Source organism: Palaemon carinicauda, chromosome 2 (assembly GCF_036898095.1).
Source record: "Palaemon carinicauda isolate YSFRI2023 chromosome 2, ASM3689809v2, whole genome shotgun sequence".
Classification (NCBI taxonomy): Eukaryota; Metazoa; Arthropoda; class Malacostraca; order Decapoda; family Palaemonidae; genus Palaemon; species Palaemon carinicauda.
Genome location: NC_090726.1, coordinates 160,577,284 through 160,594,544, shown reverse-complemented (window position 1 = coordinate 160,594,544; position 17,261 = coordinate 160,577,284). Strand labels below are relative to the sequence as shown.

The 17,261-nt window shown below is 34.0% G+C and overlaps 1 protein-coding gene across 1 annotated transcript in view; it reads right to left on the bottom strand.

Moving 5' to 3' along the window:
* Window positions 1-2,145: 2,145 nt before the first annotated feature.
* Window positions 2,146-17,261, bottom strand: part of LOC137628380 (netrin-1-like) — a 110,496-nt gene continuing 95,380 nt past the window's right edge. The window contains exons 4-6 of the mRNA XM_068359533.1: window positions 9,076-9,156; window positions 8,638-8,812; window positions 2,146-8,134 (exon numbers count right to left, since the gene is read on the bottom strand). Of these exons, the coding sequence (XP_068215634.1) occupies window positions 7,981-8,134; window positions 8,638-8,812; window positions 9,076-9,156 (410 nt within the window). The 3' untranslated portion in view covers window positions 2,146-7,980. The remainder of the gene's footprint in view (window positions 8,135-8,637; window positions 8,813-9,075; window positions 9,157-17,261) is intronic.

Sequence of the window (17,261 nt, the reverse complement as noted above, 5' to 3'; positions counted from 1 at the left end):
GTTGGTAACTCTGTGTGTCATTCGTAACATGGAGAACTTTACCGTTCTCAGTAAATACCCGAGGTTTGTGACCTGTCATACTACTAGGTTAGGTTAAGTGGGTTTGTTAGGTTTTGTGCCCTTTCTGTACTTTTTATATATTGAGTAAAACTTATATGGAAAATTATTTAAAATACGTATGGAAATATCTAGCATTGCTATCGTTAGTAATGTCATCATGCCGTTGGTAACTCTGTGTACCATACGTCAACATTGGTAACACCGAGTATCATTGGTAACGTTGCTAATGTTATCGTTCGCAGTACATTCGTAAGGGAAGTGACACCGTTGAACAAGTGCTTATATTTAAATATTTTAACACAACATATATGACAACAGTAATTATATTTAACCATTTTAACAGAAAATATATATTTTCCAGTAGGAAATAACGTCATTTAACCGGTTTTCACCTTCATTTCATCCGTAATAACAGCAACCAATTCGGCAACTTCAAGTTAGCCGAATTGGTTGATCTGTTTGTTTGCGGTTGAAATGAAGGTCAAATTCGGTTAAATCACGTTATTTACTATAGGAAAACATATATTTTCTGTACGAAATCACACCCTGTAATACAATACAAATTTACCAATCACTCTTCCAAGTCAGGGAAATAAAACGTAACCCAACCTAGGACTACGTACACTTTCTTTCCGAGCATTGGTAGAAACTCTGAACGGTGCATGGCTAAATTTATACAGCAATTTTGTTCCGCTAAGTATTTACAGTTCATACCTAGGATATTCTGGACGTCCCATAGTATTCACAAGACAGTAGGCCATTTCGAATTTTAGTATACCATATAGTAAACACATTGTAGGCCTAGGGAGAAAATGTATGACGGAAATATCTTACCTTGGATGGCTGGAGTCGACTCTGGCCAGGTAAGATTTAGTCTTCCTTATGCTATTATGCCCTTATATACCGAGAACCCATTACTAACTTGAAATTTCTATTGCAGACTTTTTGCCGTCAGTTACTACAATATTGTTAGCATCTGCAATTAATACAAATAACTTGTCCTCAAGGAAATGTTGTCTCAGGAAGCGCGATGTTTTCCTGTCTTGGAATATTACGGCAATTCAAATCACAGTTTTCTTATTTGTTTCCATTAAATATACACTCTCTTTCATGTTTACTTCTCCATATGTACGACCTGAGCAATTTCTCTCCCAAGAAAATACAGCAAGAAATGTCTACACACGGTTAGTTTTCCACAATTTATGAAAAAGAACAGTTACAGTCAATCAGTTTGGCAACACAAACATAAACAAACACAATGTGACGTCATCATCTCTACGTTCCAAAAATACGCCCCATTTGTGTTAATTTAATGCCTAACTCAATTCTAATTAGTCTCTCCTTAATTGTAAAGGCATTTTAAATATGTTTTTTTATCTAAGTATATTCTATTCAATGTTGATATAGACTTAATTAGAAGTTTTGCAGTCTTTCCCATAGCATAACTACTGTTGAATCTCGAGTTTTCAGATGGAATCGGTTATCTTTCGGAAAGATCAAATCCCGTCTCAGCTGATAGAGGGATTGGCGTTACTTTTGCGCAGTCACTTTTAAAGGAGAATTCCAAATGTCGGCTTAACCATATTTTGTTTGTAATAGCATCATCTCGAGAGTACAAGTATAATTTTGTATACAAAAATACTCACCCAATATACTGTATAAAGAGATAATGTTTCACCAGTAGTAAACAAGAAAATCTGCATGGTAATCAAATCAACGGTTCCCTCGTTGTATGATTTAATATTTCACTGTAAGTTAGCTTGCCGATAAGTTTTGAAGAAGACATCATATGACCTTACAGTAGCTGGCCCTTTTTTATGTTCAAAGCTATAACTGCAATATTAAAATTCCTTATTCTAACACGCGATAATCTATTCACAGCCTTTAAATCTTGTAGAAATCAATTTGAAAATTTGATTTTGCTTAAATTTCCTCACATTATACAGTCACCACCAAATAATAAATACCTCTTTCTACTGTACTTACCTTCATAGAAAAGCATATTTGCATTCCTCTTGAATGCAGGTTCTTAGCCCTCTAGGTGTCGCCATGTCCATTCAAAGTGCAGGATAATAAAAAGAAATGTTTCCTAATATGAATACATTTATTTGATATAATGAATCATCTGTGGTACAGGTAAATAAAATAGAAATAGACGTCAGCAGCTATGTACAAAGTGCGCTTACACACACAAACATGACTGGCAGAGCTTCAAGGAATCATTGTGGGCAAAATACCCGAATACCCCAATGCCAGAATTACCCTAAGATGAGATATTTTTGTGCTTGGTTAATACTAAAAGCATTCGGTGATCAAAGTCAAATATTTAGTTTTGCCTAAAGTATTAAGAGTAAAGAGCTCTACAAATTGTATTGTTATAAAATGAATAACTGATTTTCTTGCAATGTTCCTATTTTTTTTCAAATTCATTAGATTCGATAACTGTATAGGTAAAGACATTTTAATAAATTAAGGTAAAACTAAATCAACATTTTCTGAATGTCATAAGATTAAAAACATGAAATACCTTCCATAAAGATAATGTAAAATTCGAACGCTATTTCCTCTCAATTTAAAACGGAAATTTCGTGTTTCATTAAAACTCATGGCAGAAGGGCATTTGCCAGGAATTCCACCACATCTGCATTCCCAAAACCCTGCTGATATGCACAAACCTCACGCGCAGCGCACATAAAAACCCCACCCAATGAAGGCCTTCATGATCTCGGCTTTCTGTCAAAGCCACGAATTCATTCCTATTTCGAAGCGATTTCTTCGCCATCAAAAGCCTTAAAAACTATTTTTGGACCGAATCCTTCTTAAAGCTTACGTTCTTTTTATTTTCTTAAAGGCTTGACAGATTTGCTAAGAGTTCATGAAGTTTTCATGAAGGGTATCCCTTAAGTTTTTGAAGTGTGATTCAAGTCATAGATCATTCATACTCCCATGTACAGTACGTTACTCTTGTTGTTACTGTTTGCTTGTCAGTGGGCAAGTTGGAAATGCCGTCCATCACTGGAATGCTAACAAACGTACAAAATCCATACGTAATTGTATTTCAATGGGAATTCTTATAAATGACCTTTGCTTTCTGTAGTGGCGTAGAGGCTTTCTCTCTCTCTTTCTTTCTTTCTTATACACACACGCATGCACACACTCATACATACCAATCTACTCAGCCACTTTAGACACGTTATGTGATCAAAATACTAGCTTTACAGCAACTCGTTAAATCACACATCAGATTGCAATAAAACACTTAAGGCCGTATTTAACAGATGTTGTCCGACGTTGCAGCTGTGTCGGTCCTTTCTTTCGCAACAATTTCAACTTTAACTTCATGAAAATTTTGTGAAATTCTTTCTTATTTTACAAAGAATTACTTTTCCCGTCGAATTGAGGAATACTGTAGAAAGAAATGAAAGAGACGTCATAGCTGCATCGCCCTTAGACATAACACGCTTCAAGCATACGACACTTATTACCTACATTAAAGTTTTGAGAGATTGTTTGGCACAACATAAAAAATCCATATTATGCAGTAGTAATTTTTTACACATACAGAAATATGCAAATATACATCAGTCTTAAAAATAAACTGTACAGTGGCAAAAATAAAGATATATGTTATATTATGTCTCATGGACAAGTAGTAGCCTTCAGAGTTTGGGATCTCACAAAAAAATAAGATGGGAACCAATCATATAATGAGGTACTGTTTACTGACACATCTTCAGGTATCTCTTTAATCCCCCAAAATCATTAGCATATAAAAAAAAAGGACTGAAGAATATTTGTTGATTTAAAATTGATGCATCATTGGCCCTGCCAACTTTGCCTTACTTACTTCCTAAAATTGCTTTTGTGTTATTGAAGTCTATAACAGAACCTCATCAAATGGCTGATTCTTGACTGCAAGACCCTTCGTGGTTTCACGCCAGTTTATTGTTGATATACGTCTGATAAAATATGAATAACTGCAGATACAAACATCAATGATGTAATTTTTTAAAATAATTTTTAAGACAAAATACATGTTCCAGTAAATTCATTTACAAAGGAGACATTCACACACTGATTGCAGCCATCTTGAGGTATAATGGATTTTTATTTATGCTAATGATAAATCCTACGGTTATGCTTAAATAAAGTTTAAAACTTAGACTCCTAGGAACACAAAAGTCCTATTTCTGTTTACACGAGATTCCTATATCCAGTTTACACATGACATACATTCACGACTCCTAGTTCTATAAAGAGAGATTCTTAGCCAAGTATTACAAGTATTTCAAACAGTGCTAAGAGCATGGTTCCAGGGTGGTAGAAGCGAATACAATGCATTGGTTGTATTATTCATTAATGTATAACTACCTCTATTTGTAAAACAACATACATTATCCAATTTATGTGTAGACTCTCATCTGAATACAGTTACCAAGGGGTTTATGTATGTAGTCTGCATAGAAGAGAAATAATTTTTTTCCCATAAATAATAACAAAATGTCAATTTGAAACCTTAAATATACATATTCACTGTATTATATTAAGCATGAAAACTCTGCCGAGTCCAAGCTAGATGATGTAACAGTAGTGCAGTTATAAAAAAAAAGATATATATAAATATCTTATTAAAGAAATGTCGCGCAATTATTGCCGGAATTTCCACCCAATTTCAAGGCAACAAATGCTACTTCCATAGCGTCTTGTGGGACAATCATGCCTCGAGCAAAAAACAGCTGTTTTACAAGTGGGGAAAAAAGTAAAGCTTCAGTGAATATATAATTATTAAACTAGTCCGTGCAGCTGTTTTTATCCCTCGAAACACATTGTGACTAGTTTTGTCGCTCTGTTATGAAAATGCTCCTCCGTTTGATAAGCTTTTGTTCACATGATTATGGCATAAATATGACTTGTGTTACAACGTCTCATTTTTCAAAGCCTTATTATACAAAATACAAAATGCATAATGTCGAAGGTACTTGAGTTATCCTTATTACTCTTGAATTTTACTTATTGTGAGAGTTCCGAGGGGAAGGAAATGACACAAGGCTGCAAATAAGATGTCATAAGCTGCTGGGGGAAAACAAAATCCGGATACCCCTTGCAATTGCTGTACTGCAACAATTATGCGAAAAAAAATGACTGAAATTACATTTTATCCCGGGAGTTATTGTGATTAATTTTTTTACGACTAAAATTACATCGTTTATTTCTCGAAATGGACGAAACTGTTATATTAAATAATTACATCCATAGATTCTATAGTCAAATTATCAATTTTCTCCCCAAAAGCACGATATTCTAGAAATAAAATCAGATTAATTATGAATGCTCGAAATGCGCACACATTCATGTGGAACCAGCCACATAGGCTACGAACTTGCCAAGCAAGTTTCCACAGAATTGAATGCTCATTTATGAGAAAAGTGAGAGGCCCATTTACCAATCCTAATTGAGGTCCGAGCATATTAGCACATTCCAGCCATCATCCTAAGTTACATGCATCTGCCAAGATTGTATGCATGTGAAGAAAGAAATTGTACATGGACACTACTATGCTGATTTTCATGTACAGCTTTAGGTACAAATTACAACATTACATCGAAATAAATATGTAAAAATGCACAGGTCTTGGAAGAATACTTTCACAATACAAATACAGCAAATGAAAAAAAAATCTTTGGGAAAATAATATCCTTAATGGTTGCTTTAGCCTCTGGAGATTATGATCATATGAAAACCTAACATATAACATGTTTGCAATTTCAGCTAAAGACAAAAAACAGAAGCGCAAAGTAGCCCAGCCACCTTGAAATGTTTTGCTTTTTCAACATACACATCCAAGCTGTTACAAAACGAATTCTTCATCAAAGGGTATCCATTAACAAAAATTGTGCGTTAGAGAACGGATCCTAAAGAATAGGAGCTAACAATGAAAAATAAACATAAAAATAAATGACTTCTCTTATGCCCTAAGTTCTTCTATTATAATTCCTGCTACAGTCACTAACGTAAGCTTATTAGTAATACCCAATATGGGTGTAAGAATAAAGTGAGAAGCGGTGACCTTGGTTCTGATGCTGCAGTCTTCAACCAATGTTTATGTCGGTGTAGTAGTAGTAGTGTTTTAGAGCATACAAGAGGTGTGTTAAGTACTCACACAAATGGCAACATATACAGCAAGACATGAACGCTCTACCTATCAGGTTGATCCTGGACAGCCTATATAAACAAAGTTAAATACAACTGAACGAAACACTCCTCCTTGGACGCATTTCTATGAACAAAATGAAACGGAGTACTCCAATTGAGATTACTTTGAGTGGTAGTACCACAAAGACATATGAAACATACAATAGAATGTGTAATTTTGGACGAATAAAAATTAAAGTTTTATGAAAATTACATAATTACGCAATCTGTCACTGTACAGGACCAACTTATAAAATAAAATTAGAATACAATAGTCAAATTAGGAACTTGAGCGACGGGCGGGGTGGTGTCCCGTCCACCTGTTAACTAAATGACCCCCTCCCCACTTCCAGTACCCACACCACAAAGGGGAAGTGGGAAAGCAGAAGCACAGGTAATACAATGCTCACACCCCCTTATAATAAACTTATCCCCACTCCAATAAATAACTTTAGAGGTAAACTCAAAATAAAGATGATCAAACTCATATTCTTCGATTTACGAAATTGAAAAATCTAGTAGTAAAAAGTAATCTTGATTCTGTCATTCAATTATAACTACAGGTAACGAGTATTCTTAAGGACACAGCATCATACTTTCTAAATGTCAATATCTAAATTCGGGGAGTTTTAAAATAAATGACTGCCGTTATTGTTATAAAACAGCATAACTAAAAGACTGTTAAAATAGCTTCATTCGAAAGTATACTAAACTAACTTGTTTATATTATAAAGAAAAGTCGAATTTTAAAACACAGGACTTCTATTTGAAATCGCTAACCCGAGGGGCGGTGTGGGCTTGTGCTACGTGAACTAAGCCTAAGTGAATATATGATATCTGTTATGAACATGATTGATCGAATGAACGCACATAAATGCTTATTTATGTACAGTTTTTTTAAAAGAGAGCATAAAGCAATAAAGGTTGGCCAAATAGCCATTTTATATATATTTAATGTGAACAATTATTAGTTTTTGACATTCCTGAACATTGATACAACGCAGTTTTTTTTTAAAGTTGTCAGCAGCTCAGGTCACTGCTCTAGCCTACTACGGGTTTAAGCTAAGTGAGTGATATGATCAAAGGCCCACTGAGGATTCTAACTCTTTCGGTCTCCCAAATTAATATCCGAGTCCTCGGGGCTCAACTCCTACATCAACTGAGAGTGACGCGCACAACTCTGATATCCCCCCCCCCCAACCCCTCTACAAAATCCGATAACTCAGTCTGCCCTAATGCAAGGGGATCACCATCCCTCTTTAGGGCTGTTCCCTGTGATATACTGATTACCCCTTTGGGCTGATTCGGTTTTTGATTCGAAATTACTCCTCTTAATCTTCTTTTCTTCGATTCCAACACCTAACTCTTTAACATTATCCTTCTTACTCTTTACTAAAAAAAAGAAAAAAAAAACTTCCATTCATTTTGTACAATGATGAATCCTGATTTTTATTCTGTTGTTACTCGGTATAAAATCCTGCATTTCATTCTTGACTACACGTTACTCGCCGCCCGCAAGAAGATGCTGTTGTTAAGATGCAATGAAAAAATACACTTTTTTCCCAAGCTTATGAAAATTAAAATGGTGTTTTTTTCAGTTTCACAAAACCTCGAAAACCACCGTGAAGATAAAAAATAAAAATCCTTATTCTTCTCCCATTTAGCAGAGTCTAGGGAGTGACACATTCCTTATCTCCCAACAGAGTAGATCTCGGCCTCCCTTCCTCCTCAGTACCGAGAAGGCCTACATTTGGAGGCTTTCTTCATGAAGCGACGCATGCGCTTCTGCCAGTCGCTGCGCCACTCGATGACGATGCTCTGTTTCGAGATGACAAGTCCTGGACGTTTTCGGCGGTCTGTTCGGCCCAAGATCAAATATTCCCTGCAATTACAAAACCATGCGTTAGCTTGCAAGTCAACATAGTGTAATATATGTATCTAACTGTCTTGCATCAATTATATATAAATTTAAACTCTAAAATGAAAAAATATACATAAATAGATATAGGTGATCAAACCTAATACAAAGGGGAAATCTATATGGGAGCAATTATGATTAGCTTGCAAAGTAATTATATATCTAACTGTCTCGCATCAATCATATCAAAATATATACTGAAATACAAAAAAAAAAAAAAAACAATATTCATAATTATATCGTAGTAAATGATCAAAACTAATACAAGGGTAAAATTTATAAGTAAGAAAATATGAGACGTTTAAGATAAAAAAATCAAACAACACTAAATCAAGAACAAGTTACTGAACAAGATAATGGGTATGAATACAAAGTGACCTGTTTGCTTCTTTATTAAAGAATTAAACCATAAATATCACAACATAATGAATACCTCAGATTTAACTGATTAATCAAGAATTACTTACTTTCCAATTTTGATCTTGGGGCATTTGCATTCGAGGTCAGTGTTCTTGACCCAAAGTTGCTCCCCACCCCTTCTGACTCTGATAGTACGGGTACGCTTGTACACATTGGTCACCTGGATGTCGTATCTCGTGTATTCTCCCAAAACTTCCTTGTTGATAACACGTGCAACCAAAGCTAGAAAAGATGATAAGGAAATATCTTTTATTATTGTTTTGTTCACACAAGCAACATGAGTCAACTTCAATATAAAAAAAAAACCTGCCCCTGGTTTATATAAAAACATATCTGAAAACAAAGTAATGACAGAAACTCAAAGCAGAAGTCAATGTTATACATATTATTTCATGAAGACCTGCGAATATATTGCATGATCTCTGTAACTTACTATATGTCACTTTTTATCCTTTTCATTTTCAATGAAGTAGCAACCAACTTACCATAGTCTCGGCGGCAGTATTTGACGAGCTTTAGGCGACGTTTATTGACGCGGCATTTTCCACAGTACGACGGTGAGTAACCTGCAAAGGTAGAATTATACGCTTGAAATTTCCGTGACCATCAGATAAATCAAAACTATCAATAATGATAGAACACTACACCCAATTATAAAATATAATTAATTTAGCCTCTCATACACGCCAGTTTGAAAATATATGAGAATGTGTGATTTTACACGCGTATAAATACAGTCTTAGAGCGTTAAATCTTTAAATAGAGAACTATATCTTCATTGGATAAATTACCTCTTGATTAACATGAACCACATAAATGCTTCCAAGTTAGAGACCTTGAGTTCATTTATGTGAGCACTTACGTTTATTACTGTACTTCTGTTATATTTGACTTGCAGCTGAGATTACTCAAACCATAATATTAGGCGGGAATATTATAATTTAGGCTGTGTTTAAATTTACGGAAGATTTCTCACTGAAGAGATGCCTACTATGAACTAAAATGAAACAATGCTGTATGCCTAAAAGGAGAAGTTAATAAAGGACGAAAGCACTCGACGACCCTAATACCTTACGCTGTTGGATCTTAGTTTTATAGGTGTACGATTTACTCTTACCCACCATCAATAACAATATCATCATAGCCGCATAAAGTGCACTGTTTTATGGATTTGTTTTTTAATCTTTGCGGTTACTTTTTATGAAATTTCCCAATTTTCACTAATGAAAAAGGTTTATTGTAGAAAAAAACAGAGGATAAAAAAAGTGACTTTAACGAGTCAATATGTAGCAATCTGAAAGTAATGATGTGAATGCCAATTCTGGTTAAGGTTAGGGAGGAAAGTTTATCTTTAAGTGGCAATTCTAAAATTTGAGCATTTTAGGAGGTGGAAAATCATTCTTTATAATAAAGAATAACCTGTTTCTGGTAGCAAAAATATAAACCTAAAGACGCTAACATTTGCATGACCAACGCACAACAAGACCACTCTCCAAATTCAACAATCGAGGAAGAGTCAGAATTTTTCTTAAGAGTTTCATCTAGATCTGACGGGTCTCCGATATCGATCGATGCCTAAAATATCTATTCCAAGAAAATTGTAATATTCGACATAAACGATATTGCGTCCGATATTGGACAATTTAGGAATGAATCAGTCCTTCATGGGCGTACCTTGGATATTCAGAATGCTGAGTCATTCCCGTGATGATAAACTGAGATCAGGAAAATTTAAACAATGGTTCATAGCTATGAAGGAAACATAGAGTCCCTTCGAGTCAAATCAGCAATTAGAATAAAGCAAATAATTTCTTTCTTTTTCACCATATAAATTTAATTTCCAAGCCAGTACTGAGTAAGCTAAATTTTGTGCATTATTTTCCTACGATGGAGTAGGATTAATCAACTTTATCGTTAGACCAGTCATTTCTCTCTCTCTCTCTCTCTCTCTCTCTCTCTCTCTCTCTCTCTCTCTCTCTCTCTCTCTCTCTCTCTCTCTCTCTCTCTCTCTATATATATATATATATATATATATATACAGTATATATATATATATATATATATATACATATATATATATATATATATATATATATATATTTATATATATATATATATATATATATATATATACGCAGTATATATGGTATATATGTGTGTGTGTATACCACGCACCCTTTTCCCCCTGGAACAGATGGTTCCAGAAGACTTCTTGTGTGAAGTCGCAAGCACTACACCTGTATCTTTTTCTTGACCCCATTAAGGGCCGGTGCCCATTTGCAGCTGGGTAAACTTGAGGGGGGCGGGAGGGACTCTCTGTGGTCAAATTGAGACCCAGCAATTCACCACCTGTGCAACGAAACATTTAGCCACGTGATAGGGCCGTGATTCAGTAGATTCTATCAAACCTAATCCTGAATTACATGCAGTATGTATACACACACACACACATATATATATATATATATATGTAGAAAAACCACAGGGAAAATTTTCCCTGTGGTTTTTCTGCATTTGAGCATCACGTTTTCCTGTGATTTTTACGCACGGACGCACACACACACACACACACACACACATATATATATATATATATATATATATATATATATATATATATATATACACACACTCTAAATATATATGTGTGTATATATATAATTGTATACACACAGACACAGACACAGACACACACACACACACACACACACACACATATATATATATATATATATATATATATATATATATATATATATATATATATATATATATATATATGTATGGGTGTGTGTCAGTGTATCAACTCAGTTTACTTAGTTATGGGTGTAAAAAGGGTTTAAACCCTTTTGGAATTTTAAATTTGATAATATAAAGAATTAAAGCCTCCAACTCTTTATTTATTTATTTATTTCCTTTGTAAGCTCCACCTCTACATGTTTACTGGCGTAAAATTCAATGTCATTTTTTACGATGATTTTAGTGGAAAGATACCGGTTTTTACTGCTTCAGAAGAATAATTCAATTATAATGTTTTCTAATACATTTCTACCTTTTAAATGTGTTTTAGTGAAACTTGTAAATTTTTTCATGACATCGAAGGAATTATAACAGTAAATGTGACTGAACATCATCTTTAATCATTCTGCTATTCATCTTTCCTTATGATTTTAATTCTCAAGAAAATAGGTAGGTTAGTGATTTGCCTATTTTCCAATTTCTGTCCCGAACATAAGATTGAAATATGAAAGCTTTATATGGTGGCGTATATACAGTAGATGTTTGCCCATCTAGCTCACTTGAGTCAAATCAAAACATCAATAAAAATTCTTTAGACTATTTATGGCAATTCCTATTGTCTCCAATAACTTGAACATCAAATATTTGATAACAATGTGACCATAGTGAGTCGCAACCAGAGTGGAAAGGTCCATGCAGTTAACAACCTACCCTCAAAAACCTTAATTCGAACCGATGGCAAACATCTTCTGGTGCTACTTCTCTATGGGGTAAGGGTGTATGATAAAAATATATATACAAATGCACACGCATATATACATATACACACGTATCTATACACATTTTATATGTGTATATATATGTATGTATATATATATGTATATATATATATATATATATATATATATATATATATATATATATATATATATATATATCTATATATATATATATGTATATATATTAATAAAAACATGGGCAATATTGAACATACTCTAAACTAAACGTAATCTATCTAGCAAAAGGATGTCCTGTGAAATAAATTTATTATTCAATTTTTTCTTTTTATCCTTGTTTATCGACTATATGGTTGTTATAATTTCATAAGTAACGATCCCTTACTATAACTCTAAATGAAGACTCCAAACGTTATACCCTTCATAAAAAGAAGCGAACACAAGAAACTTTCAACAGCCAGAATCAAACGTTCTCTCAGTATTCCAAGAATAAGGGCAGACATCTCCTCTTCCCGTTAGAAATACCAGAACCATCGATAAAAACACCTAAACAATATCGAATGAACGATAAAAACCTTTAAACACTATTTCCAAACAAGCAACAAGCATTATCAACGGGATGCAATATAGGCATGCGAGATCAGATAACCCACCCACTCCTCTGCACCAGTGTTCACAGCCTGGGTAATACCATGTCCCCGCCATTATATTACCGGCAATGTCCATGTCGTATTAGTGTTTAGGTAAGGCACGGCAATTGCCGCGTTGTTGGGGCTCGTAGCGCGGCATCGATAGTCTTGCGGCATCCTCTGATGTGTGATGCTGAGGCCATAGTTTCCACCCTTCGAATTTCCCAGACTTGCGTCATCTCAAGTCTCAAGATCTTGTCCCACGAACTATTCTACTTGACTTGAATTCCTCTGAATTTTTTGCTATTGTTGTAATTGTGATTCTGAATACCAGCAAACATCTGGCAACTATAGTTTGGTCGACATTCCATGGACAGGAGATTAATCAAGGTTAAGTTAAATACTATTTTCACCATGAATAGAGAATGATATATAATTATACTGTTACCCTACAACAACAAATATAAACAAACAAATAATTGATGAAGACAACAACAACAGCAACAACAACAACAATAATAATAATAATAATGAAAATCAGCGAGAAATATTTTCGTGTTATACTACTAAAGCTATTCAGAGAACAAATATATTATTCTCCGCGATATCGATATCAAATGATGTAATATATTGGGAAATATGGAGAAAATATGGAAAAGTCAACCCCGAGGTAATTTGTATCTTAATATGGAGGATAGTTCAGGAAATCAATTTTTCTCGATTGCTTTCCCTTACAAATAGGAACCACCACTACAATATCAAGACAACAATAAGAATACGGTGATAGTGACGAACACAAAGAAAGATAATTCTCTTCATTACCCGAAAGACTACGCATGTTTCATTTACACATTCACATCTGTTTCCTTCAGTTGTGTCCACTTGTGATTTGTGTATGAGGCTCAAAAGTTTTTTTCTTACACGATGTTCCTTCATTCATATATAACGGAAGACAATCTTTAGGGGAGACTATGAAGTAATTCATAGCCATAGCGAAATTATGAATGAAGTAAGCACAAATAGAGAACCAAAACCATATAAAAGGTATAGGAAAAATTATATATTAATACAGTTTGTTTGAGCAGTCCTTACACTTCATGATAATAGACCAAAAACCTCATCTTTTTTAATGGAAAAAGTAAGTTAATGATTATATATATATATATATATATATATATATATATATATATATATATATATATATATATATTATATATATATATATATATATATATATATATATATATATATATATATATATATATATATATGGTAATCATGTACAAAATTAAGGAAATGCTGAAATTCCACACGTTGAAAGAGCAGCCGTTGGCCAAAATAAGCTTAAATAAACTTATTATAATATAAGAAAAGCAGTTTTTCGTCTAAAATCCATTTTGTCATACGAGCACACATTACTTTTAATCATTCAAACAACGTGTTTACCAATAGCAAAAGATCATACTACGGCAATAACTTTCTTAATCTTGTCATTCCATTTTTGTGTGAAAGGCATCCATTAAATTGCTCAGCATATTGTGAAATTGGCCAGAATGTTGATTTTGCATTAACAACTACTAAATGTTCATACATACTATTTTAAGTTGTCCGCGACTATGCGTATTCACGACTGTGTGGCATCGCCTTGTAAAAAAAAACATACCTACAGGAGACAAATACCTTCAAATGTCTGACATGAAAGAAAGGCCTGAACCTTGTAAGCCGATCTAAGGATCCCATAAAGAGAGCATTTGATATATCACCAATGTCCACTTCCTCCCGTCCTAAACCCATATACTTAGTACTTAGTACAGTATTCTTGAATGAGAGCGTTAACTTGCCTTCCCTTTAAGGGTTGTAACGAGCGGCTTTCGAACCTTGGCGAGGAACGTGGTACTTTGAAAGGGGATTTGGCTTTACACAACTGCTTCAAGACAGCTTTCGGACGTGTCTCTGGGCACAGATTTTAGCTCACTACCGACCTCCTGGATGGTAGGTAGTATCCACTGGAACAAACGAAACCTTCAGAGCTTCTACCCAAATCAAATTGGTACTGGATATCAGGCTTAACTGACGATGAGACTGTATAATCCAAGACACGTTTTGATCGATTAACTTTGGTTAGAATTTCATTCACGAGGCATAAAAGCAACAAAATTCTGTGGATATAATGTCAACTTTCTCTCTCTCTCTCTCTCTCTCTCTCTCTCTCTCTCTCTCTCTCTCTCTCTCTCTCTCTCTCTCTCTCTCTCTCTCTCTAAGCACATGTTTTATGGGTCAAGTAAGCATCTTATTTGTTTTCAAACATGTTTCTTTCTTTATGTTTAGTATATATTTGGCATGCAGGGTTCGTCCAGGTATAAACTTCTATACATCAGTGTTATACTTCACTTTTTCTATGCCTGCCATATGGTTTAAATTCCAAAATTTCAAAATGGAAAACACCCGTATCCATGATGAAGTTGCCTCAGATTTGAAGGAAAAAAAAAAAAAAAAAAAAAAAAAAAAAAAAAAAAAAAAAAAAAAAAAAAAAAACATAATTTCAATCTTTGCAGATGAATCAGTTTAGACTTGATGATGAAATATTGAAGTTCTTAGTGCAAACCCATCTTTGGCACATATCTAAGAAATCAGTACCATGGTACCACTATAATTATTATCAGCTAACCTACAACTCTAGTTCGAAAAGCAAGGGCTACAACAGTGAAATTAGTACGGTGAGGAAATGAATCAAGGTAACAGAATAGTTTGCCTGAGCGTACCCTCAAGCAAGAGAACTCTAACCCAAGAAAGTGGAAGATAAATGATACAGCGGCTATGGCCCTACCCGAGAATAGAGAAAAAATGGTTTGAAATTGGAGTGTCCAAATTTTCAACAAAGGTCTCAAAAGCAATGGACTGAACAAAACGTAATTTCACAGCAACAAAGCCTAATGAATTATCGTTTGAATGAATGATTAAATGACATCAAAATATTAAGAAGGGCAATGACTCAATTAATACGGAAAGAGCTTAGAAGAGGAAAATAGTCACTCCAGGCTTCCTACATATCACATATTTCTTTTAATTACTTACAACTTAAAGCATCTACTGTAAATGTTCAACTCTGAACATCACAGGCAGTCTTGTGATGGAGATGGTTCTTTTCTTATTGGAATTATATTTATATTTTAATTTTCACTTTTGAAACATTTGACATCTAGTTAAGCTTATTATACTCTATCATGAGGTCCTCGTTAAATTTGTATTTTCAAAATCAAAGTTGCATATCTAGTCTTTCTTTTCCGCGATATAGTAATTTTTGTGAACCTCTCTCTCTCTCTCTCTCTCTCTCTCTCTCTCTCTCTCTCTCTCTCTCTCTCTCTCTCTCTCTCTCTCTCTTTAAATCCCAATGCTTAGAAAATATATTTGGCCACAAAGGTATGAGGTACTATTTTCTTGAATGAGAATAAAGATATTAAGCTTAAATAACATGAAAGTGATAATCGCAAAACAAAACCTTAATTAAATAAGCACGGTGAAATAACAATTAGAGACTTTATCATGTTATCTTTTATGAAAAGATAATTATGAGGGGACTAATGAATAAATAAAAGGTTGATTAATAACCGCGTACGTCGGCAAACCATAAAGCATATAACGATCAGCCCTGAAGGCTAAAGTAACCATTGGGGGTCATGTGATAATTGCATAATTAGCAGCTGCGATAAGGCCGATAGTTTTATCAAATTTAAAGGGTCGTAAATTCACTCGGAAGATATCTGATATCTGGCAATGTTCAACATGGGGGTCATTTACAGCCGGATATGTTTATCTTCATCGTGATTACATGAGTTATTAAGTGGTAAAACATAATTGCCATTAAATTTTACTTTAAAAAATGTACATATTCTCTCAGGAGGTAAAACAATATGAAGAGGAAAAACAGGTGAGGATAAGAAAGGGTTATGTAAATTTAGATATGATAAAAAAGGTTTTATATAATACTTCATTCACGGTAATAGATATGCAAAAGGGAATAAAGATAGACAATCCAAGTCCCTCGAGAAAGTGAGTTAGAATATCTTCAAACCTTCTTGTCATTTGCACTTAAATTAATAGACTGGGCGAATTCATCAGAAGTTGGCGGCAAATGGCACTTTCATCAAAATGATCTAAACACAAAAGAGAAAAGAAAACTTAACAATGACGAGTTTTTTTAGACCAAGAATTACATGTAATACCACATAGATAGGAAGACTATCAAAATGTATAAAAGGAAGTGGAAATCAGCTAGAAATTAATTTAAACTTAAGAGATCAACTGTAAAGACTAATCAGTAGGTTTAGAGGATAATACCAGGTCCCGTCTCTTTCAAAGGGACTGGAAGGTCTTACACATACAGATACTATAACATTCGAAAATGTCTTTAAAAAAGATACAATATTATCTCACAGGGAAAATACATTGCTTTGCATATGAGTCAATCAAAATCCACTATAATAAAACAGGTACATAAATTTTTGCAACATCGATTCCTCTCCTTTTAATTTATGGTTTCTTATCATCAATGTTATTGTTTCTTGT